Here is a 24,692-nt window from a genome sequence, read left to right on the forward strand (position 1 = left end):
CTAATTTCGTGGGATTTAAGTGAGTTTCTCATTTGGGTTTTTTATAAATATGCACAGTCGTCCCACAAGGCCTTCGTAATCAAGAAGAAGCTGACGAAGAAGATGAGGCAAAACATACCCATCCCTCACTAGATCCGTTTGTTTTTGGACCGACAACATCATCAGGTCCAAAATACTTTTTGTTTTTGTTGTTTACTTTAATTATTTTGGAATTTCATTGTTAATTTTCTGAATCTCTGATTTTTCATTTGTTATGGTGCCACCACAAGAACAAGTTATGGTGCCACCACAAGAACAGGTACTTTGCCAATTATGCCAATTGTGTTCTACTGTCATTCTAGAGCTGCATAGATCTTTTTGCTAAGGTTACTGCTAAACAAGTTTATGCTTAAGAGTATTGGGGTCTCTTTCGTGCAGGTCTTTCCTTTTTCGACACCAACAACTTGGAAAATGTGCAAGAAGGCAGAGCTAAGTCAACCCAAGAACAAATTGATGAAGTTAAAATCAAATTAGTAGAATTTGTGAGCTCCGTTATTTCTAATTATAGGTAGGAAGTATGTATGTAATAGAATAAAGATTGGTTGACTATGTAATAACTATTGACTCTTCAAAAAACTAAAGATAATAAAACGATGGTTTTATTGGAAAAACCGTCATTTGTACATGACCTCTTTTAACACCATAACGTCTTTTTATATACAATCAACGACGGTTTTACTAAAAAATCGTTGTCTTAGAGTTAATAGACGACAATATTTCAAGAAATCGTCGTCTTCACATTTAATAGATGATGGCTTTTTAACAAAACCGACGTCTTTGGATATAATAAAACATAGTTCTTTACTTAATAATAGACGACCCTTTTTATAAAAAAACCGTCGTCTTTACATATAATAGACGACCCTTTTTATATGAAAAGGGTCGTCTTTACTTCATAATAGACGACCATTTTCATATAAAAAGGGTCGTCTTTACTTCATAATAGACGACCATTTTCATATAAAAAGGGTCGTCTTTACTTCATAATAGACGACGATTTTGAGTAAAAGCGTCGTCTATTTACATATAATAGACGACGGTTTTGAGTAAAAGCGTCGTCTTTACAAATAATAGACGACGGGGATTTACCGTCGTGGTTTTATGCATCAAAAGATGTCGCTCGATTTCACGACGGTTGAAAAACCAAATACACGAAGGTGGATTACCATCGTCTATTTCGATTTTTGTAGTAGTGATATCATGAAGAAATCATAGTGTTTTGAGCTTTTGAAATGAGTGTTTTGGACTGAAAACGAGGGAAGGACCTAAGGTTGAAGACTATAAACAAGTTCCACTTCTAAACATTCCCAAGGTGGCTATAGAAGTCCAATCAATCTGAAATTTTGATATGTTATAATAGACAGAATTTGCAAACAACTTTGATGAAGGAACCAAAGTCATTTGAGTACAGGAAATCACAGAAACAAACTGAAACCGAGCATACTGCTGTGAAATCAGGAAATGGTAAACTTATTGTGATCATACCAACATTTCAGAGCCTATACTAGTCGGATTGAGCTGAAATTTGAGTATGTTATAGGAATCACGTAAATGAACAACTTTTATGAAGAAAGTTTTCTCATTTGAGCTTAAGAAATTTGAGTTCTCGGCTGCTCTAAGGAACTGACGAATTTTAGATTTTGAAGAGGAACAAAAGAAAAATGAGGATGAAGATAAGTGAATGAGGAAGGAAGGATGATACAATGAATGATGAGGATAAGAGTGAATTTATGATTGAAAAGCCTTAGGATAGGTGAGTCATCAAGTTAGAAGAGAGTGTTGATACAATGAATGGGGAGGAAGAGCTTAATTAGGCTAGGTGAGTCATCAAGTTAGACTAGGTGACTCATCCCTTCATAAATGGTGGATAGGAAAGCTTGAGGCAAGGGGGAAAGAATGAAGGAGGGAAGAAAGCTTTGGCTTACACGTTGCTTTCTCTTCTTTTCTTTGCCTACAAGGGTATTTTGGTAATCTATCACACATAGGGGTATTTTGGTCATGTTTGTCTAACTTGAAATTAAACCCCACTTAATTTAATAATCTCAATCCAAAATCTCTTGATAAAAATACCCATAATCATTCTCCACCATTATATTATTTTTCACTAAAATATGAAAATCCACCTTGAATTTTTCGAGGTATTACAGTCTTCTTGCAGAAGAGTTGGCACGCCAGAGCTTGAGATAATGGTTTAAGGTGGTATACTTGATCAGAACAAGCTTCTCTACAAGATGCAGCAACCTTACTTATATATCCGTGTTGTAATTATTATCCTACTGCCATTGTTGTCATCGGGTAATGCAAGCTTTATACACTCCCAAAAGTTTATCCTCCACGCGTCATCAAAGACAATTGCATATCTCTTTTCCTTAAGAAATCCTCGCAGAGTGTCAATCAACAATTTCCAATCCATTGTTTTAATTCCCTCTGGAAGAGTCTTATTAACTGTCTTGTGCAGTTCTGTGAGTATATCTCTAAGTATGTCATGTTCTTGTTTGATTGTGACATTGGGATCCAAGCACGCCAAGGAAACCATTCTACGAATCTTGGGTTGTCATAGACTTGCTTTGCAAGAGTGGTCTTTCCCAGACCGCTCATGCCAACCACTGAAATGACTGAGCGCTGATGCTACTGTTGTAAAATTGGCTCACATTTAGTATGCAAGTGAAGGAGGAAGCGACCGGTCGCAAGGGAAACGCGACCGGTCGTTTTGAAGCAGATTCGAAGTCTGAAGGAGAAGCTGGAAATCGTGACCAGCGACCGGTCGCAAGGTTCAAGCGACCGGTCGCTTTCAGACAGATTGCAATGCGACCGGTCGCCAGACGTGCTGTGTCGTTTTTCCATGCGTTTTTCAAGGTGCATTTCACATGTGTTGGTTCCCTACCTAATCCCTCGAGCTTCCAAGAGTTTTATGGGTTCTAGGAAGTTTGGCAACGTGCCTTAGAAGCTGGAACACCATTTAAATGTTGTTTGTTGTCTTGTACCAAAGGGTTTTCTAGGTGGGAGATAAGGGGACAAAGGTTGCATGCTTTATGGCTTGTTTTCTGGTTTGCCTAGCCTTGTGTTTAGTTTGGTAGCTGAAAGCAAGAACGTGAAGGAGTAATTGCAGCCCTCTACTAAGTCCAAAGGTCTGCTTACAAAAGAAAGTGAAGATGCAAGACAAAGAGTGGTTAATCTAAAAGTTATCAAGTAGCTGGGAGCTATTGTGTTCAAAGGGAGGTTATCTCACCAAGGGAGGAAGAGAGTGAGGGCAATCAGTTCAAGAGAGAGCTGAGTTGAGTCTTGAGAGTTTAGACACCAAAGGGGGGAAACACCAAGGGTTGTGGGAGTGTTCACAAGTGTATCAAAGTGTTGAGCAAGGGGTGAGAGAGAAAAGAGAGCTTGGGAGAGAATAGAGTTCTAAGGGGTTTTCTTTGTAAACCAAAGTTGTAACTTATTCTTTCATTAGTGAATTTCTCAAGGGGATCACCAAGAGGATGTAGGCAATTGCTGAACCTCTATAAATTCTTGTGTCACTTTGTGCTTGGTTGGTTTCTCAAGTGTGAGTGTGTGATTCATCCATTATTTTGTTTGTCACAAAGTCCATCAACAACAAGATCATTAGGGGAGTGTGTGAAAGTGTTTGTCCATTTTCACAACAGCTACCTCTCCCTCTATCGACCAACCTATCAATTCATCTCTCAAGGTTTGAATGCCAATGAGTTCAGCTTCCTCTGTGTATAGGGAAGCCATTCGTGGGTCAAATATCATATGATCTCTCGTTGAAGAGCTAAATGAAATTTGTTGTGTTGAGTTGAAGCCATACGCTACACTTGTGTCCTGAATTTTGAGCACCCGTTTTTTGATACGTTGAATCTCTGAGGCTGGTGTTGAGGCTGAAAATGTTGCATGTAAGAAAAAAAATTGATAACTAGAATAAAGTAAATTAGAAAATAAAAATTGGGGAAAGGTGAACTAGATTCTAGACCCCTCCCGAGATAAAAAGAACTGCTACAAGCAAATGTATAATAAGATGAAGTATCAATTAAACACATTCAGTGTCACTCCAGTGGAAAATTAATATATTTGACTTCCATCTCCTTTTTCCCTCAAGAAGCACCAAAGATACTTGATTACTTAGTAATATTCCATTAAATGTGTCTTCATGCTTGGTATAGTAAGACCAACTGAGAAGCAAATAAATGATGCTTGCATAATTCAACCACTAATGTAAGCACAAGAAGCATCTAAAGCAATGACCTTTATAAGATGTTTCGCAAGCCAAATTTACAATCAACACACTTGTAAAATCTAGCATTCAATCAAATTATCACATCCATTAAAAAGAAGCATAAACTTGAGAAACAACCAACCTCCTCAGTTTTATGATCAATGCCAAAGACTTTGGTAGGACTAGTTTCAACCCAAGCCTTCTTCTCATCAAGAGTCAACGTATCCATCAACTCCTCATTGATTCAACTATCGGGTTCCTACATGGAAGTGACAGTGGCCGCAGGTGACCACTTGGGATGATCTTTGCCAATTCCCTTCCTTTTAGCCTCAGTTCTTGACCCCTTCGCAACTTCACAATAATAATCCCTCTAAAACAAAGCAATTGGGGGGTTATACAAATATTCACTAGATGCCCTAGGGGTTTCGAACCTCTACCTACATGGATTGAGGTGGAAGAAGTTAATTATCTGACAGGTATCCAAGACTAGTTCATCATATATATATATGCTTAGCAGATAATAGATTAACATCCAAAATGCAATGAAATTAATACCAGTATAGGCAATTAAAGGGGCATATTCAACCGTTTTATCCCTTGAACTATGACCCTAATCGAACTTAACCACCCGAATTAACTTTTTAATCAATTTAACACCCGAACTTATATAAATAGCCAATTTAGCCCTAACCGTCAACTTTTTCGAACGTCATCCCCTATTCTGTTTAAAAAATACATGCTTGGCACATGACTTACTGTTTTCTTTTTTAAAATAAATTATTAAAAAGTAAATATTTGAACAATTAAAAATATACAAAATAAAAACTAAAAAAACCATTCCCAGCTCAACTATACTACGCTCCAAGCCACCACCCACCACCCACCACCATCCATCATCACCCACCACCCATATCTCTCTCTATCCCTCTATCTCTCTCTCTCATCACAAGTCAATCAACAATACCCATATCCATCATCGCCATTACCGTCGTCGTAAAATTCTGAAGAATCGTCGTCTCATCCCATTGTCACCACCTTCTTCGTCGTCATCGTCGCCTTCGATTATGAAACAAAACAGAAAATTCGCTAGGATCTCGGGGTGGGAAAGAGGGGGAATTTAGGATTGGCTTCTGAGATTTTTAGAATGGTTAGGTTTAGGGTTGTAACATTTTCTTCTTGGGTATCAAATTGGAACATTTTCTTGATGATTTATGGATGTAATTGATCACGAAAGGTTAATTAGATTGTGCTTGTTTTGAAATTTTTTTTAAAAAAAAAAAAACCCCATGGGGGAGTTGAGATTGTTCTTGTTTTGGAACATTTCTTGTTTTTTTTTTCTGGATGCCATTAGAGAGACAGAATAATTGAGAGAGAGAGAGAGAGAGATGGGTGCTGGTTTTTTTTATAAATAAAATGTTATTATATTTTTCTTATTATTGTTTTCTTTATATTTTATTTATTTATTATTTATTTTACTCGAAAGTACAAGTTTACCCTTATAGTTAATGAAAAATTAGATAATCGGATGAAATTCACAAAACTTATCGGATGAAATTCACAAAACTTAACGATAAGGGCTAAATTGACCATTTTAATTAATTCGGGTGTTAAATTGCCTGACTTTTTAGTTCGGAGGTTAAGTTCAATTGGGATCCTAATTTTGGGGGGGGGGGGGGGGTGTTTGGGTTGTACGGCAATTTGTTATATAATTTATAAACATGTTCAACAAAGAGATGGAAGGAAACACACTTCTGCTTTTAGACAATAATACAAACGAGTAATGGTATAGATTGCGAGAGTGAGAATTTTGGGTTGAGCTTTTTCTTTTAGACAAGTAATGGTATAGACTCTGCGTGAGAATTTTTATTTTCTTATGCAATGAAAAAATATCTGGTTATGTTTGGCTTTGTTTTCTTTTCTTGTGCACATCAAAATATAATGTTCTTACTAGACTTTTTCTTCACGCGTGTGATGGAAGATAATATATGATATAACTCATGTTCCACATATTATGAAACAAGATAATTTCTTGAAAACATAAAAAGGATTATGCTTAGCAGACAAAAGATTATCATCCAAAACGCAATGCAAATAGTATATGCAGTTCAAGCAATTAGCATAAGGAACACACCCTCCCAGAAATGAATGCACACATTTTGTTTAGTATACATGTTTCCAAAGTCCAAGGCGAGTCAATGAGCCATTGCACCTTTGAGTTTCGAATCTCTGCCAACACGTATGGAGGTTGAAGAACTCAACCAACTTACTATAGAAAAAGGAAGTTAATTGTCTGACAAATATCCAAAGACTAGTCCATATATATATGCTTAACAGGTAATAGATTAACATCCAGAATGCAATGAAATTAGTATTAGCATAGGCATATATAATATAAACATGTTGAATAAAGAAGATGGAAGGAAATGCATTTAAATGTTTGCAAAGTCCAAGGTGAAACAATGAGCCATTGCCACCTTTTATTACATAATAAGAAAAGGAGAAAATAAACTACTCTTCTTAAACTTGGAAAAGAAAAATGAAAAATAACAAGGTTGGTATTGGAAAGCCATATATCCATCCATCCACTTATGAATGAGTGCTACTGTAACTGCTGTTTCCTTCCTTGCAATGGTCTCGCCCATTACACGAAAATCACTGAATCTATTACTTTGACGGTTTTGAATCTATTATTACCTTTCGATTTCTGAAACAAAACTCTGGGACCTACACGATGCTCTGTTTTTTGAACATGAATCACATCCATGAAATGCGAAGGCATATCAACAAATATTAGAGATTTAAGATTTCCGATGTGGTGGATGCCGGAGGGCACCTGTTGCAGTTGCGGACTAGGTCCAATTTCCAAAGTTTCAAGAAGGGGCAATGCTCCATTGTGTATTGTCATCAACTTTAGGCCTTTCAAGTGTCTGAGATTGAGCTCCTTCAGTTTCGAAAATCCTCCTTCAAAGTGCAGCTCCTCACAACTAAACGCCTCATAGATCCCAAGTTGCATTAAATTGGGTAGACGTTGAAGGACTTTTAAGGGATCGTGATCCCCTGCAAGTCTTGACCAACATAAACCTAAATGAGTTAAAAGACAAAGTCCTGCAATCCAATCAGGCAGCTTCTCTAGACGCCCCAAGAAGATGAGAGTTTGAAGACGTTGAGGTGGAGAGGAGATATGCTGTAAATCAATAATTTCATCTTCATTTATTGCTATTACTTCCAATGATTTCAAGTGAGGCATATTTCCAATGGATGCGCATAGATCTTTCCCCTGTTTGCTGGTCAGTTTATAAATTCCGAACCTTCTTAATTGTGTCAAACTCCCTACTTCTTTAACAAGGCTATCTGTTGCCTCCACAACATATAGCTTTTGCAGGTGTCCCCAATGCTCGATCCCATCCTGAATCACCACAGCTCGTCGTCTAGTCAAACTACACTCTTTGTTGGTGTCCTCAGTGTATGCTGAAAGACTTCTAAGTTTAGGAAGCTTATTGATTTCAATTGGTAATTGATGGACTAGAGAATGCTTCAAATCTAGAGTCTGAAGGTTCACAAGCTTCCCCATAGATTTCGGAAGAATCTTCACTCTTGTATTCCTCAAGCTCAAATACTTCAAGTGGTACATGTATCCAACTTCCTCAGGAAGATTGTCAAGAAGACTATCTTCAAAGTCCAGTACTCTCAACAGCTTGAATCTTTTGTACAAGTTGCTACAAGTAGTAAGAGGATTTTGTGGGTCACCTATGCCATTGAAAAAACACAAGGAATGGGCACGAGAGTTTTCGATGCTACCAAAAATATTGTATGCATTGCTATAAACAGACAGGTGCCTGGAATTTTCGTTGAATCTTGAATCTTCTTCCACAAATTGAGAAAATCTCAGATCTTCAGTCCTTAAAAGGATCACGGCCTCCCGCGTGACATCATGGACTTTACATTGTCTGAGTTTCCCACTAAAACCATCAACTAATGACACTTGAACTAGGCTTCTTTGGATAAGCTCGGTCAAGTATTCTTCCGCAACATCTTCTAATGTTTTCCCTCTCTGCTCATTTATAAACCCTTTAGCCATCCATTGCCCAATCAGTCTAGAGCATCTGATGGTGCGATTTTCTGGATATGTCCCAAAATATAAGAAGCAAGGTCTGAGTTGGTATGGTAAATCATAATAGCTAAAAGAAAGAATTTTTGTAATATTTGTCAAAATAGGATTAGACTCAAGTTCTGAGCTAAGACTATCAAGCAATTTTCTCCATTGAGACACATCCCCGCCTTTGGTTTGTAGAAGTCCACTTATAGCCACAATTGCAAGAGGCAATCCTCCACATCTGCTAACTATTGTAGTAGCAAATTTGTTCAACTCTGGTGGACAATATCCCCCGGAAACTCGGAATGCCTTCTTGCAGAAGAGTTCCCACGCCTTATCTGGAGACAATGGTTCAAGGTTGTACACTTGATCAGAAAAAGCTTCTCTGCAAGATGCAGCAACCTCACTCTTGCGAGTTGTGATAATTATCCTACTGTCATTGTTGTTATCGGGTAATGCAAGCTTTACACACTCCCACAAGTTTGTGCTCCACACATCATCAAAAACGATTGCATATCTCTTTTCTTTGAGATACTCTCGCAGAGTGTCAATCAATAATTTCAAATCCATTGTTTCAATTCCCTCAGGTACAGACTCCTTCCTCACCCTGTGGAATTCTGCAATCATGTTTCTGAGTATGTCTTCGTTCTTGTATGATTGTGACACTGTGATCCAAGCGCGCCAATCAAACCATTCTGTGAACCTTTGGTTGTCGTAGACTTTCTTTGCAAGAGTTGTCTTTCCCAGACCTCCCATGCCAACCAATGAACTGACCGAGCGTCTAGATGCTACCTCTCCTCCTATCGACCAACCTATCAGTTTATCTCTCAAAGTCTGAATACCAACGAGTTCAGCTTCCTCTGTGTATAGTGACGCCATTCGCGGGTCAAATAACATATCATCTTTCCTTGAAGAACTAAATGAAGTTTGCTCTGTTGAATTGAAACGATATGCTACACTTGTTTGCTGGATTTGGAGGACACGTTTTTTGATAAGTTGAATCTCCGAGGCTATCTCGTGGCGTGCAAATAGCCCTCTCACAAAGTGATTGGTTTTAAGAATAAAACCAATCAATCCACGTTTGTTCCGACGGTGTGCTACGTGACGTAGGTATTCATCAATGACATCTTCTATGTGAGTGGCCATCTCCCTTGTTTGCTTCACCCAAGTTTTGACACCGCTGCTCATGTTTGCCCCTTCTGCTTTTGCATCTGCATCCTTAAGGAAAGACGTCATGCTCTCTAGGAGATCTTTTATACTTGTAACGTCATCATGAATGCCTCTCAACAAATTCCCTTCTTCCCTTAACAGTGGAACCAACTTGTCAATGACAATGTTCACTGAAGTCTCTGCCATTACATAACAGAGAGTAAGTAGTTATGTATATACCTGCTGTATTTTCTCTTGTGAGTTGTGGTCTCTGTCTTGACTTGCATACCAAAAAAAAAGGTCTTCAATAGCCGTGGGTTCGAAAGAGGAAAGATGAAGAGAGAGATACCTGATGGGAACGATGTTACCAGTTTAGTTAGAGCTAGTGCCTTACAAACCATAATGTAATGCGCCAAAAAATTTTAAAACTGATGAGTAAATCAGAGATAGCACAGAATCGGTGTTTGAGAACACTAAAATAATCAACAAAACAAGCAAGGGAGGAAACAAGAACATAACTCGAATCGAAAGAGGAAAGATGAAGAGAGAGATACCTGGTCACAGAGAGAGAGGAAGAAGGCGTTGGAGAAGGTAGTAGATGATGAGCAGAGGAGGAGCTATGCTAACGCCTGGTTGACTAACTTAAAATGCTGCACGACATCACAACTCATTTTCTTGTTGTTTATCTTTTAAAACAAGGATTTGGCTTATTTAAGGGCGGAAAAACACAATGTAGCATTTACGGGCAGGCCAAGGAGCCAAGCCAACTATCATATATACCTACTACTACCCGGCCCAGGAAGAAATTTCTAATTTAATTTACGTCCTTTAAATTTGCACAAAACTTCAATTTAGCACCTTATGTTTGAAGAGTTCACATGTTAAGCACAAATAAAAGTCACAATTATAAATTTGTAATGTTACACCTTCTTCAGCTAATCCACTTACTCTGAATAATGGAGGCCCTCCTCTATGTCTAATTATTATAATACTTTCGTGCACAACATCACAACTTATTTTCTTATTGTTTATTTTTAGTTTTAGTTTTAATAATTTCTCACTAAAAAACCATATCTTTAAATAACTTTGGCTTATTTGAGGGTGGGAAAAACAATGTACCATTGAATCGCCGGCCAACACAATGTAGCATTTAGGGGCGGGAAAAACAATTTATCTTTGGCTTAATTTCTAATTAAAAAACAATATTTTTAAATTGAGCACAATGCACAAGTGATAGTCTAAACTATGAGAGAGTTTGAACTCTAGTTACACACACAAGTCACATAGGAGTTTGAACTCGAGACAATTGATATGCAAATCAATGCCATTTTCCACTAGATTAGCCTCCGTTGACAACCATATCTTTAAATAACTTTGACTTATTTAAGGGCAGGAAATGCAATGTAGCATTGGAGAAGGCAGGAGATGATAAGCAGAGGAGAGTTAGTAGCTACCACTACTAGATTAAAACGCTGCACAACATCACTGCTTATTTTCAATTTTAATAATTTCTCATTAAAAAACCATCTCTTTAAATAACTTTAGCTTATTTAAGGGCGGGAAAAACAATGTAGCGTTGATTGAATCGCAGGCCAACTCAAACCAACTGTCCAGCCAAAAGTTTCTAATTTCATTTTACGTCCTTTAGATGTGCACAAAAGTTCAATTTAGTACCTTATGTTTAAAGAGTTCACATGTTAGGCATAAAACTGTGTCATATATACCTACTACTACCCAGCCCAAGAAGAAATTTCTAATTAATTTACGTCCTTTAAATTTGCACAAAACTTCAATTTAGCACCTACTCTGAATAATGGAGGCCCTCCTCTCTGTCTAGTTATTATAATACTTTCATGACCATCATTTATTAGTGATTAAGCCTTGATAAAGTATTTTTTTATGGCTCTAGTTTTATGCATTGCTATTTAGCTCCTTGGAGACTGGAGAGTGTTCAAAAGAATCAGCTTTTGATTACTCAAAGACAATCAGATAGCGGAGGAGGCTGCTATTTCAAAAGCAACCCCGACTTCAATTAATTATTATTATTATTTTGGTAAAGACTTCAAATATCATGGGATAGATTCTTAGAGTGAGAAATTTTCTTTGCTTCCGCAATGAAAAGATATCTGCTTATGTTTAGCTTTGTTTTCTTTGCTTGTGCACATCAAAATATAATGTTCTTACTAGATTTTTTCTTCACGCGTGTGATGGAAGATTATATATGATCAGCAGAGGAGCCTCGGGAAAAATGAATTAGATATAACTCATTCTACATATTATGAGACAAGATAATTTCTTGAAAACATAAAAAAGATTATGCTTCGCAGATAAGAGATTAGCATCCAAAACGCAATGCAAATAGTATAGGCAGTTAAAGCAATTAACATGAGGAAGACACCCTCCCAGAAATGAATGTACGCGTTTTGTTTAGCATACATGTTTCCAAAGTCCAAGGCGAGTCAATGAGCCATTGCACCTTTGATTACATAAAAAGAAAAAAAAGGGCGTTTACCACTTAAGAAAGGAAAAAAAAAATGTGGTTGGAAAGGAAAGCGACGTATTCACATTCACTTGAGAGTGCCACACGAAAACTGCTGAATCTATTACTTTGGGATCAATTGCATATTTGGTATTCAAATCGACCGCGTCAAGGTATTCCACATAAATCAACATGCAGCAATTTTAAATATAATGGGATGACCAAAGATACAATAAAGGACCGCAGTCCGTTGGTTCAAGCTTTTGGTATCCTCTGAGCACTCTGATTCCAACTGAACCCACAAATCAAGCCCTGTAACAACCAGTATAATCATTACTTACATTCTACAGTGCCTCGATTACCCCTACCCTCATGACCTCAGTGTATCCCTCCTACAAACCGCATCTTACTACAAACAGAACTTTCGGAGGCACAATCTTAACCCGAAGTAGTAGATATCTACCCATTTATTGAAGAAAAATGTGAACCTCCCAATATAATTTCATCACCACTAATTAAATGATAGGGTTTTATTATTTTATGTTCGACTCATTCGAGACTTGGTGTCTCTTAGTTACAATTCTTTGCTTCAATGGAACACCCTTTGATTCCATCATAAAGAAACAGAGCGTGTGTTATTGGTTTTGCAGCTGCTCCTAAGTCGAACTTCAGGGTGCCTACGTATACCTCGTAGGAATCAAGCCACTCGTAGTTCAAAAAATTGCAATGAATAAAAGACACATTACAAGGAAAATTTGATTTGAATTGTATTGAAAAAGTGTTTGAGTGAATTTAGCTTAATAAACTAGGGATTCTGTTTGGATTTGAGATTTTGGATAATTTGGTTGATGTAACTAGTGATTCAAATTTGGTTGCGGTTGCGCCTAGTGAGATTCTAGACTGTCTACGTACCCATGACAGGATCAAACCAACGTAGTTCCAAGTTGATTTGTGTGTAGATGGATATTTGATTTGTGGGAATTTGGTTGATGTAACCAGTGATTCAAATTTGATTGCGGTTTCGTCTCTTGGGATGCTAGACTGTCTACGTAACCTTGATGAGATCAAACCAACGTAGTTCGAAAATTTGGAAATTAACGGATAAGTGTGGCCCAATAATTTAGAATTTGTGTTTTTGAGACAATTTGGAGATGTTTAAATTTTCATAGGACCTATGAGAAAATTGGAAATTAATGAGTAAGTGTGGCCCACTAATTGAGAATTTGTGATTTGAGAAATTTGAATTTAATCTCATTGAAATTTGCATGGGTAGACAACCCATGGAAAAAATTGGATGGTTTTGTACTATTTTTCTTATTGTCAATGCCCAAGAAAAATAATGAACAATTTTTATGAACCCATGAATTTTCTACTATTGACATTTGAATTTGAACCCAAATATGACTATGAAGATTTTAAAATTGATCCATTAACCATATAATAGGCAATTTGGGCCTTTGTAAATTTAATGGGAAATTATTTGGATCACCCATTAAATATTTTGGGCTTTTAAGAACTACTGGGCAAATATTTTTGACAACCCATTAATTTGTTTCGGGCCTTTAATATTTATTATCAATTAGCCCATGAGCAAGGAATGCATATCAGAAAAGCTTTGGTACCCAGCAGCCAATTGAAGCCAACCTGATAGCTATGAAACTCTTCTAGAGTCTGTTTCCAAATAAAACCAGACTTTGTAACTTCCATATTTATCTGGAGTACTTGAGATTAACTCAAATATCTCACTATAGCTCTTCGAAAGATCAAACAACAATTTTCCGAAACAAGTATTGTTGGTGCGAAGCAAGGCTAGGAGAGAAAACCAACGTAAGGCTTGTTTCTTTTTATTTTTAAGGCTTTTTATCACAAATGGTCCTTCACGTTTACAAAATTATCACGAATGGTCCTTGAGGTTTTTTTGTGACACTAATAGTCCTTAACGTTTGGGCTTTTTATCACAAATGGTCCATGCCGTTATAAATTCCATTAAGTGTGACGTGGAAGATAAGTAGAGCCCACATGTCCAATTATATTGTGACATGTGGATAAAAAAAATGATTAAATAATTTTTTAATGAAAATTCTATTTTTTTTTCTGCAACTTTTCATCCCCTTCCTTACTCAGTCTCTCTCCCCCTCTGCCCACGCTCTCCATCTCTTCTCCCTCTGTTTTTATTCTTTCCCACTGCCACCTGCAAGAAAAAGTTACTCTCCAATCCCAACTGCCAACCACCATTGTTCTCTCTTCTCTTTCTCCCCACCACCCCAACTCCGATCCACCTCACCCCTAAATATATATATCTCTCTTCCTCTCACAAGAACAACCCCTACCCCACAATCCCTAGCCATTTACCCCATTCCAACCAAGCTCTGCCCATTCGGGGGTCACCCCACTTCTTTGTCTCCATCTCTCCCCTTTGGCCATGCCCCTCTTTCCCACCTCTCAGTTGCTGGGTCCTTCCCTCCCCGACAACCCCCATCCTTTTTTTTCAAGTTTTTTTCCTTTCTCTAATGTTTTATTTTAATTTATTTTTGTCTGATAAGTTTTTAAAATTGGCCAATATGTTAAAAATGGAAAACATAGCTTTTACATTTAACCCTCAGACATTTTTTCATTTAAGCTTTTTTTTAAAATATAATTATTTTTCCATTTTTAATTATTTAATTATTTTTTATCCACGTATCACAATGTGATTGGATATGTGGGCTCCACTTATTTTCCATATCACACTTAACAGAATTTATAACGGCAGGGACCATTTGTGATAAAAAACCCAAAACGTTAAGGACTATTAGTGTCACAAAAAAACCTCAAGGACCATTCGTGATAATTTCGTAAACGTAAAGGACCATAAGCCTATTTTTAATTACTCCTTTTCCCCTTAGCTGGCATCTTTTCCTTTCCTTTATGTTGGCCGTCATCCTTTATTTTGTCAATATGCACAAACAAAAGATCATTCAAGCAAAAGAGGCTGTGCAACGCCACTTTCTTTTTTGTTTGTTGACTTTTCTTCCTCCTCTTACTATATATTTTTTTTCTTTTGTCTGTTCACACACCAAACACAAAAAACACAAATCAGGGAAAGGTGAACTGGATTCCATTAAATGTGTCTTCATGCTTAGTATAGTAAGACCAAGCGAGAAGCGAACAAATGATGCTTATATAATTGAACCACTAAGGTAAGGAAACAGATAACCAGCACAAGAAGCATCTAAAGCAATGACCTTTATACGATGTTTCCCAAGCCAACTTTACAATCGACACACTCGTAGCACAAAATCAAATTATCACATCCATTAAAAAGAAGCACAAATGTGAGAAACAACCAACCTTCTCGGTTTTATGATCAATGTCAAAGACTTTGGTAGGACTACTTTCAACCCAAGCCTTCTTCCCATCAAGAGTCAATGTATCCATTAACTCCTCATTGATTCAAATATCTGGTTCGTACATAAAAGTGACAGTGGCTGCAGGTGACCACTTGGCATGATCTTTGCCAATCCCTTTTCTGGCAATGGCCCTTAGCCTCAGCTCTTGCCCCCTTCGCAACTTCACAATGATAATCCCTTTAAAACCACCAAAAGTAATGTAACCCAATTTCAACAGCAAAACAATTCAACAATACCCAAATAACAATTCACATTACAACGTCAAACAAAAGTTAGGGGAAAAGGACACATTACAATCTATTCCAAGAACAAAGCCAAAATCCTAAAAAACCCTATAAATGAGAGAGAGAGAGAGAGAGAGAGAGAGAGAGAGAGATTACTATCCAGAATGCATTGAAATTAGTATTAACATAGGGATATATAATATAAACATGTTCAACAAAGAAGATGGAAGGAAATGCGTTTAAATGTTTGCAAAGTCCAAGGTGAGAGCCATTGAGCCATTGCCACCTTTTATTACATAATAAGCAAAGGAGAAAATAAACTACTCTTCTTACAACTTGAAAAAGAAAAATGAAAAATAACAAGGTTGGTGTTGGAAAGCCATATATCCATCTATCCACTTATGAATGAGTGCTACTGTACCTGCTGCTTCCTTCCTTGCAAAGGTCTCGCCCATTACACGAAAATCGCTGAATCTATTACTTTGATGGTTCTGAATGTATTAGTACCTATAATGCTCTGAGTAAAAAATACTCTGGGACCTACACGATGCTCTGTTTCTTGAACATGAATCCCATCCATTAAATGCGAAGGCATATCAACCAATAAAAGATATTTAAGATTTTTGAGGTGGCGGATGCCGGAGGGTACCTGTTGTAGTTGTGGACTAGGTCCAAAATACAAAGTTTCAAGAAGGGGCAATGCTCTATTGTGTATTGTCATCAACTTCAAGCCTTTCAAGTGTCTGAGCCTAAGGTCCTTCAGTTTCGGAAATCCTCTTTCAAAGTGCAGCTCCTCACAACTAAACGCCTCATGGATCACAAGCTGCATTAAATTAGGCATAACTTGTAGGACTTTTAAGGGATCGTGATCACCTGCTAGTCCCGACCAACATAAACTTAATCGAGTTAAAAGACAAAGTCCTGCACTCCAATCAGGTATCCTTTCTAGACGCCCCATCAAATAGAAACCTTGAAGACGTTGAGGTGGATTGGAGATATGTTGTATATCAATAATTTCATCACTATTTATTGCTTTTACTTCCAATGATCGCAAATGAGGCATCTTTCCAATGGACGCGCATAGATCTTTCCCATGTTTTTTGGTCAGTTTATGAATTCCGAACGTTCTTAACTGTGTCAAATTCCCTACTTCTTTAACAAGGCTATTTGATGCCTCCACAGCATATAGCTTTTGTAGGTTTCCCCAACGCTCGATCCCACCCTGAATCACAACAGCTCGTCGACTAGTGAAACTGAACTCTTTGTTCTTTTCCTCAGTGTATGCTAAAAGACTTCTAAGCTTAGGAAGTTTACTGATTTCAATTGGTATCTGATGCACTAAGGAATGCTTCAAATCTAGAGTCTCAAGGTTCACAAGCTTCCCCATGGATTTCGGAAGAATCTTCACTCTTGTATTCATCAAGCTCAAATACTTCAAGTGGTACATGTATCCAACTTCCTCAGGAAGATTGTCAAGAAGACTATCTTCAAAGTCCAGTACTCTCAACAACTTGAATCTTTTGTACAAGTTCCTACAAGTAGTAAGAGGATTTTGTGGGTCACCTATGCCATTGAAAAAACACAAGGAATGGGCACGAGAGTTTTCAATGCTACCAAAAATATTGTATGCATTGCAATAAATAGACAGGTGCCTGAAATTTTCGTTGAATTTTAAATCTTCTTCCAAAAATTGAGAAAAGTTCAAACCTTCAGCCCTTAAAAGGATCACGGCCTCCCGCATGACATCATGGACTTGACATTCTTTGAGTTTCCCACTAAAATCATCAACTAATGACACTTGAACTAGGCTTCTTTGGATAAGCTCGGTCAAGTATTCTTCTGCAACATCTTCCAATGTTTTCCCTCTCTGCTCCTTTATAAACCCTTCAGCGATCCATTGCCGAATTAGTTTAGAGCATGTGATGGTGCGATTTTCGGGATATGTCCCAAAATATAAGAAGCAAGGTCTGAGTTGGTATGGTAAATCATAATAGCTAAAAGAAAGAATTTTTGTAATATTTGTCAAATGAGGATTAGACTCTAGCTCTGAGCTAAGACTATCAAGCAATTTTCTCCATTGAGACACATCCCCGCCTTTGGTTTGTAGAAGTCCACTTATAGCCACAATTGCAAGAGGCAATCCTCCACATCTGCTAACTATCGTAGTAGCAAATTTTTTCAACTCTGGTGGACAATATCCCCCGGAAACTCGGAATGTCTTCTTGCAGAAAAGTTCCCATGCCTTATCTGGAGACAATGGTTCAAGGTCGTACACTTGATCAGAAAAAGCTCCTCTGCAAGAAGTAGCAACCTCACTCTTGCGAGTTGTAATAATTATCCTACTACCATTGTTGTTATGGGGTAATGCAAGCTTTACACACTCCCACAAGTTTGTGCTCCACACATCATCAAAAGCAACTGCATATCTCTTTTCCTTGAGATATTCTCGCAGAGTGTCAATCAATAATTTCAGATCCATTGTTTCAATTCCCTCTGGTACAGACTCCTTCCTCACCCTGTGGAATTCTGCAATCATGTTTCTGAGTATGTCTTCGTTCTTGTATGATTGTGACACTGTGATCCAAGCGCGCCAATCAAACCATTCTGTGAACCTTGGGTTATCGTAGACTTTGTTTGCAAGAGTGGTCTTTCCCAGACCTCCCATGCCAACCAATGAACTGACTGAGCGTCTAGATGCTACCTCTCCTCCTATCGACCAACCTATCAGTTTATCTCTCAAAGTCTGAATACCAACGAGTTCAGCTTCCTCTATGTAAAGTGAAGCCATTCGCGGGTCAAATAACATATCATCTCTCCTTGAAGAGCTAAATGAAGTTTGCTCTGTTGAATTGAAGCGATATGCTACACTTGTTTGCTGGATTTGGAGGACACGTTTTTTGATAAGTTGAATCTCCGAGGCTATCTCATGGCGTGCAAATAGCCCTCTCACAAAATGATTTGTTTTAAGAATAAAACCAGTAAATCCACGTGTGTTACGACGACGTGCTATGTGACGTAGGTATTCATCAATGACATCTTCTATGTGAGTGGCCATCTCCCTTGTTTGCTTCACCCAAGTTTTGACACCGCTGCTCATGTTTGCCCTTTCTGCTTTTGCATCCGCATCCTTTAGGAAAGATGTCATGCTCTCTAGGAGATCTTTTATACTTGTAACGTCGTCATGGATGCCTCTCAACAAATTCCTTTCTTCCCTTAACAGTGGAACCAACTTGTCAATGACAATGTTCACTGCAGTCTGTGACATCACTCAGCTAGTCTGCTCTGAGACAACAAAAATAAACACACACAAAAAAAAAAAAATGTACTACTCGTATTAGAGGATAAGTCATTGAACTAATTCTAAACTTTTTGTTATCTTGTTCAAGAAAAAGAAAATAAATAGTTATATATACACCGGCTGTATTTTCTCTTATGAGTTAATAATCCAGGTCTTGACTCTTGAGCTTGACTTGCATATAAAAAAACTGTCTTCAATAGCACTGCGGTCAATTTATCACTAAATTATCTGATGGCGTGGGGATGATGTTATCAGTTTAGGTAGAGGTAAAGCCTAATCCAAATCTAATTCGCCAAAGAAATTTGAAATATGAAAAACTGATGAGAAAATTAAAGATAGAACAAAATGGATGTTTGAGAATACTAAGAAAAATCAACAAAATAATCAAAGAAATAAGAACAGAGAAAATTAACAGCACTTACGAGAAGAGAGAGATGAAGCCAAGAGAGGAAGAGGCCGTACGTTGGAGAAGGGAGTAGATGATAAGAAAAACAGAGGAGAGAGCTCTACCACTAACTTAAAATGCTGCACAAGCACAACATGACGGCAACTTATTTTTCTTATTGTTTGCTGATTATTATTTCTCCAGTCCAATAAGGAGTAAGCTGATTATTATTTTTCCTTGTTTGGTAGATGATGAGTGGTGAAATTTAAGGCCTTTCCTTTGCCCACTGCTACAAGTAATTACGTTTTCAACCAAACCACCCAACTTCTGCAATTGCTTTACTTTTCTTTTGGGTCAAAACCCTCATCATATGCTGAGCAGTGGACAATACAGTTGTTTGACAGATTTCCAGGACTATATGCTGAACAGATAATACGTACATTTTCATCCAAAATGAAACTAGAGACTTGCCGCGATATTATTCATTGTATTCTGAAGGCAATGCATTAATATGCAGACAACCATCTAAGAAACGAATGGAGGCATTTAGTTTAGAATACAAATTGTTTCCGAAGTGCACGGTGAGCCAATGAGCCATTGCCACCTTCCATTACAACTTATAAATCAAACAAAAGAAAGATAATCCTACAGCCTACACAAAAACTGCTGAATCTAGTTCTTATGTGATTGTGGCTCTTCCACGTTCATTTTTCATAAAATATACTTTAGGACCTACACGGTGCTCTGTTTGTTGAACTTGAATCCCATCTAGGAACTGAGAAGGCATATCATGGAATATTAGATTTCCAAGGTTGTGGGTGCCCTATGGCACCTGTTGCAGTTGCGAACTTGGTCCAATTATCAAACTTTCAAGAAGAGGCAATGCTCCAATGTGAATTCTCATCAACTTTAAGACATTCAAGTTTGTAAGACCGAGCTCCTTGAGTTTTGGAAATCCTCCTTCAAAATGTAGCTCCTCACAACTAAATGCCTCTTCGATCACAAGTTGCAATAAATTGGCAGACATTGTAGGGCTTTTTGTTGTGAATTAATGACTAACTCACTGCCCTTAAAGATCTTGTTGTTGATGGACTTTAGACAAAGAACTCAATGATGGATGAGTCTTACACACACACACAGAAATTAACCAAGCACAAATGACACAAGTGTTTATAGAGGTTCAGCAAATTGCCTACATCCTCTTTGGTGATCACCTTGAGAAATTTCACTAATGAAGATAGGTTACAACTTTGGTTTACAAAAGGAAACCCCCTTAGAACACTACCCTCACAATCTGTTTCTCTCACACCCTTGCTCAACACCTTGATACACTTAGAGAACTTTCTTGCTCTCCCCTTGGCTTTTTCTGAAACTCTCTCAAGAAAACTAAACTTCTGCTTCAGCCACTTCCTAATTATCCAACTTGTTTTCTCCTCTTGTGTTATCTTACTTCACCCCATTTCCTACACAAGCCAATGGACATAAGATAAGACACAATCTTTGTCCTCCACGTTCCTTCCTTTAGTCACCACTTAGACTAAATGTCAGATCAAGTAGGTAAATGATATCCCACTCAGCCACCTCCCACTTACACCAGAAAATGGAGAGTGATCTCTTTGAAATAAGATAACCAACTAGCCATGAGTGCTCTCCCAACTTATCCAGCAGGTAGTCAACATTCATTTAACTCAGAAGTGACCCACTAAGCCTCTGAAATCATGTGGAAAGCGATAGCCATCGAAAACACAGTTGAAAACACATAAGGAAACGTCACAGCACGACTGGAGCGACCGGTCGTCAGGAATGGGCGACCGGTCGCCAGAAGTTTCCCTCCAGACTTTGAATTCTGCTTCTAAACGACCGGTCGCAAATGTCACGCGACCGGTCGCTCATGCTTCCTGCGACCGGTCGCAAAGAACTGGCGACCGGTCGCTCCTTGGTTTAGCTCCAGACCTCGAATCTGCCCATAAACGACCGGTCGTAACTTCCCAGCGACCAGTCGCTTTTAGGCAGTTTCAAATTCTCCCTTTGAGCTCCAAAATCTACTTGTATCCTTTAGGTGAGCCATTTTTCCAACAATCTCCACCATGGCGAGCCTAATACTCCTTGTGGACATCATTGCCTTCTAGGACATCTGTAATGTCTTGAGAATCGTCCTGATAACTCTCAAGAACTCCACCTCAATCTTTAGCATGTAACAAGATTGAGCAAGCTCAAACAATGCTTGAACTTTGCTGTTGTGACTGGCTTTGTTAGACAATCTGAAGCGTTCTCCTTTGTATGAACCTTCATTATAGTGATGTCTCCATCATTCACCCAATCCCTTATCCGGTGGTATCTCACATCAATGTGTTTGGACCTTCCATGGAACACTTGATTCTTCACTAAACATATAGCACTTTGACTGTCACTTTGAATCACCACCAAGTCTTGAGCTATCCCGAATTCCTTTGCCAATCTCTTCAGCCATACTGCTTCTTTTGAAGCTTCCGTTAAAGCCATATACTCCGCTTCCGTAGTAGACAAGGCACTAACCGATTGTAACACCGCTCTCCAACTAATCGGTCCTCCACCACAAGTGAAGACATATCCTGTGGTGGATCTCCTCTTGTCTAAATCTCCTGCATAATCAGAATCTACATACCCCGACAAACATGCATTTCCTTGTTGTCTTTCAAACAATATCCCAAGCCTTTTGGTGCCCTTCAAGTACCTGAGAATCCATTTTTCTGCTGTCCAATGTTGTCTTCCAGGATTCGCCATATACCTTGACACCACACTAACGGCTTGGGCTAAGTCAGGGCGTGTGCACACCATTGCATACATGAGACACCCTACCAAGCTTGCATATGGAACTTTGCTCATTTCCTCCTTCTCCACATTCGTAGAAGGACATTCTTTTGCACTTAACTTAAAATGCTCCGCCAAAGGAGTAGACACCGGCTTGCAATCCATCATATTGAACCTTTCAAGTACCTTGGAAATGTACTTGCTTTGTGACAGCCACAACTTGCCTTCATTTCTGTCTCTCCTTATCTCCATTCCTAGGATCTTTTGTGCAGCACCAAGATCCTTCATGTCAAACTCCCTTCCAAGCAATGTCTTCAAATTCTGGATTTTTGACATGTCCTTACATGCAATTAGCATGTCATCAACATAAAGAAGCAGAAGGATGAAGTTACCATCCTTGAATGCATGAGAGTAAACACAACAATCAGATTCACATCTTCTATACCCAATCTTCATCATGTAAGAATCGAAGCACTTGTTCCACTGCCTTGGAGATTGCTTCAGCCCATACAAAGACTTCTTCAACCTGCAAACCAGATTCTCCTTCCCTGCTTCAATGAACCCTTGAGGTTGGCTCATGTAGATGTCTTCCTCCAATTCCCCATGAAGGAAAGCAGTCTTCACATCCATTTGCTCCACCTCCATGTCCTCTTGTGCTACTATGGAGAGTAGTAGTCGTATAGAAGTATGTTTCACCACCGGAGAGAAGATTTCATCATAATCAACTCCCTCCTTTTGCAAGAATCCTTTTGCCACCAACCGAGCTTTGAATAAGGTGGCACCTTTCTCATGCATTTCTTCTTTCTTCCTAAACACCATTTGCAGCCAATAACCTTGCGACCTTTGGGTTTAGGAACTAACTCCCAAACTGAGTTTTTGTGTAGAGATTCCATCTCTTGCATCATAGCTTCCATCCAACTTTCCCGTTCCTTGTTCTCAACAGCTTCTTGGAACGTGGTTGGTTCTTCTTCACTAGCATTTAGGGCATAGTGAACTGCATCCGTCTCCCATCCAAACCTTTGAGGTGGTTTGATAGTTCTCTTGGGCCTGGATCGAGCTATAGATGATGGCTCCACCTGTTCTTGAGCCTCTTCTTCTTCTTGAGTGTGTTGTTGATGCTGCCCAGCTTCTTCCTCTTCAATGTCAGACTCCACCTCCTCCTGAACGTCTTCAGTTGGCTGTTTCCGTGAAGTCATTCTTGACAACTTCTTGAGTGGAACTTCAATGGTTGTTTCTTTCTCAACAACATCCTCCTTTGCCTCTGAATTCTTGACTTTGTTCATAGGTATGGTCTTCTCATCAAACACAACATTTCTGCTGAGTATCTTCTTGTGGTTCACTGGATCCCACAGATTGTAGCCCTTCACACCACTCTCAAATCCAATGAAAATGCATTCAAGAGACTTTGGCTTCAACTTGGATCTTTCATCACTTGGAATAAGTGCATATGCACTGCACCCAAACACCTTAAGATTCGAATAATCGATTGACTTATTAGACCATACCTCCTCTGCACATTTGAACTCAAGATTTCTTGAAGGCGATCGGTTAACCAAATAGGCAGCGTGGTTAACTGTTTCTGCCCAAAAAGATTCGGGCAACCCTGCATGAATTCTCATACATCTCTCACGCTCCATGAGAGTTCGGTTCATCCTCTCCGCAGCTCCATTTTGTTGGGGTGTCTTCTTCACGGTAAAGTGCCTCTTAATGCCTTCACTTTTGCAAAACTCAAGGAACTTGCTGTCCTTATATTCACCACCATTGTCACTCTTTAGGATCTTGATCTTTCTTCCGGTTAGGTTCTCTACTTCCGCCTTCCATTCTTTAAATTTGGTGAAGACCTCAGATTTCTCCTTCATGAAGTAGACCCAAACCTTCCTGGAAAAATCATCCAAGAAAGTCACGAAATAGCAAGCTCCACCCTTCGATTTAACCGGTGATGGCCCCCATACATCCGTGTGAATATAATCTAGCACACCCGTGCTTTCTTCCTCTTTGTTTCGCTGCTTGAAAGCTATTTTTGATTGCTTTCCCATGGTACAAAATCTGCAGAACTCAAGCTTGCAACTTTGAACACCTTTCAACAATTTTCTGTTGTGTAGTTCCTGCATGCCCCTCTCACTCATGTGCCCTAGCCTCAAATGCCAAAGCTGAGTTTCATCTTCCGAGTCCTTGCTTGTAGATACAGCTGCTCCACCTATGATTGTTGTACCACACAACCTATATAGAGAGTTAGGTTGAATCTCTCCCTTCATAATCACAAGTGAACCTTTTGAGACTATGAGTTTCCCTCCATTTGCTTTGAATGAATAACCATTCTTATCAAGAGTTCCAAGGGAAATGAGATTCTTACGCACACCCGTGCCTTACCATTCCAAGCGTCCTAACAGCCCCATCATGCATCTTCACCTTGATTGTACCGGTGCCTTTGACTCTACACATTGAGCCATCCCCCATCATCACTTCACTGCTATCTTCTTTCTCATACGTGTCAAACCACTCCTTGTTTGAGCACATATGATATGAGCATCCGGAATCCAAAATCCAATCGGAAGAGGAACACCTTGAAGAATTAGCCAATGCATTTGTTTTAACATTGCTATTAACACACAAAAGCTCACCATCACTTTCTGTGA

At 38.6% G+C, this 24,692-nt stretch overlaps 2 protein-coding genes across 2 annotated transcripts; both read right to left on the reverse strand.

The window, feature by feature from the left end:
* Nucleotides 1–6,590: 6,590 nt before the first annotated feature.
* LOC110749519 (disease resistance protein RPM1-like) lies at nt 6,591–9,823 on the reverse strand. Its single transcript, XM_021949630.2, has one exon. The coding sequence runs from the start codon at nt 9,696–9,698 to the stop codon at nt 6,891–6,893; it is 2,808 nt and encodes a 935-aa protein (XP_021805322.2). The 5' UTR covers nt 9,699–9,823; the 3' UTR covers nt 6,591–6,890.
* A 6,214-nt stretch (nt 9,824–16,037) lies between these two features.
* On the reverse strand, nt 16,038–18,653 carry LOC110749520 (disease resistance protein RPM1-like). Its single transcript, XM_021949631.2, has one exon. It carries the CDS (start codon nt 18,636–18,638, stop codon nt 16,038–16,040), a length of 2,601 nt encoding a protein of 866 aa, XP_021805323.2. The 5' UTR covers nt 18,639–18,653.
* Between the last annotated feature and the right edge of the window lie 6,039 nt (nt 18,654–24,692).

Source organism: Prunus avium, chromosome 8 (assembly GCF_965620075.1).
Source record: "Prunus avium chromosome 8, drPruAviu1.hap1.1, whole genome shotgun sequence".
Taxonomy (NCBI): Eukaryota; Viridiplantae; Streptophyta; class Magnoliopsida; order Rosales; family Rosaceae; genus Prunus; species Prunus avium.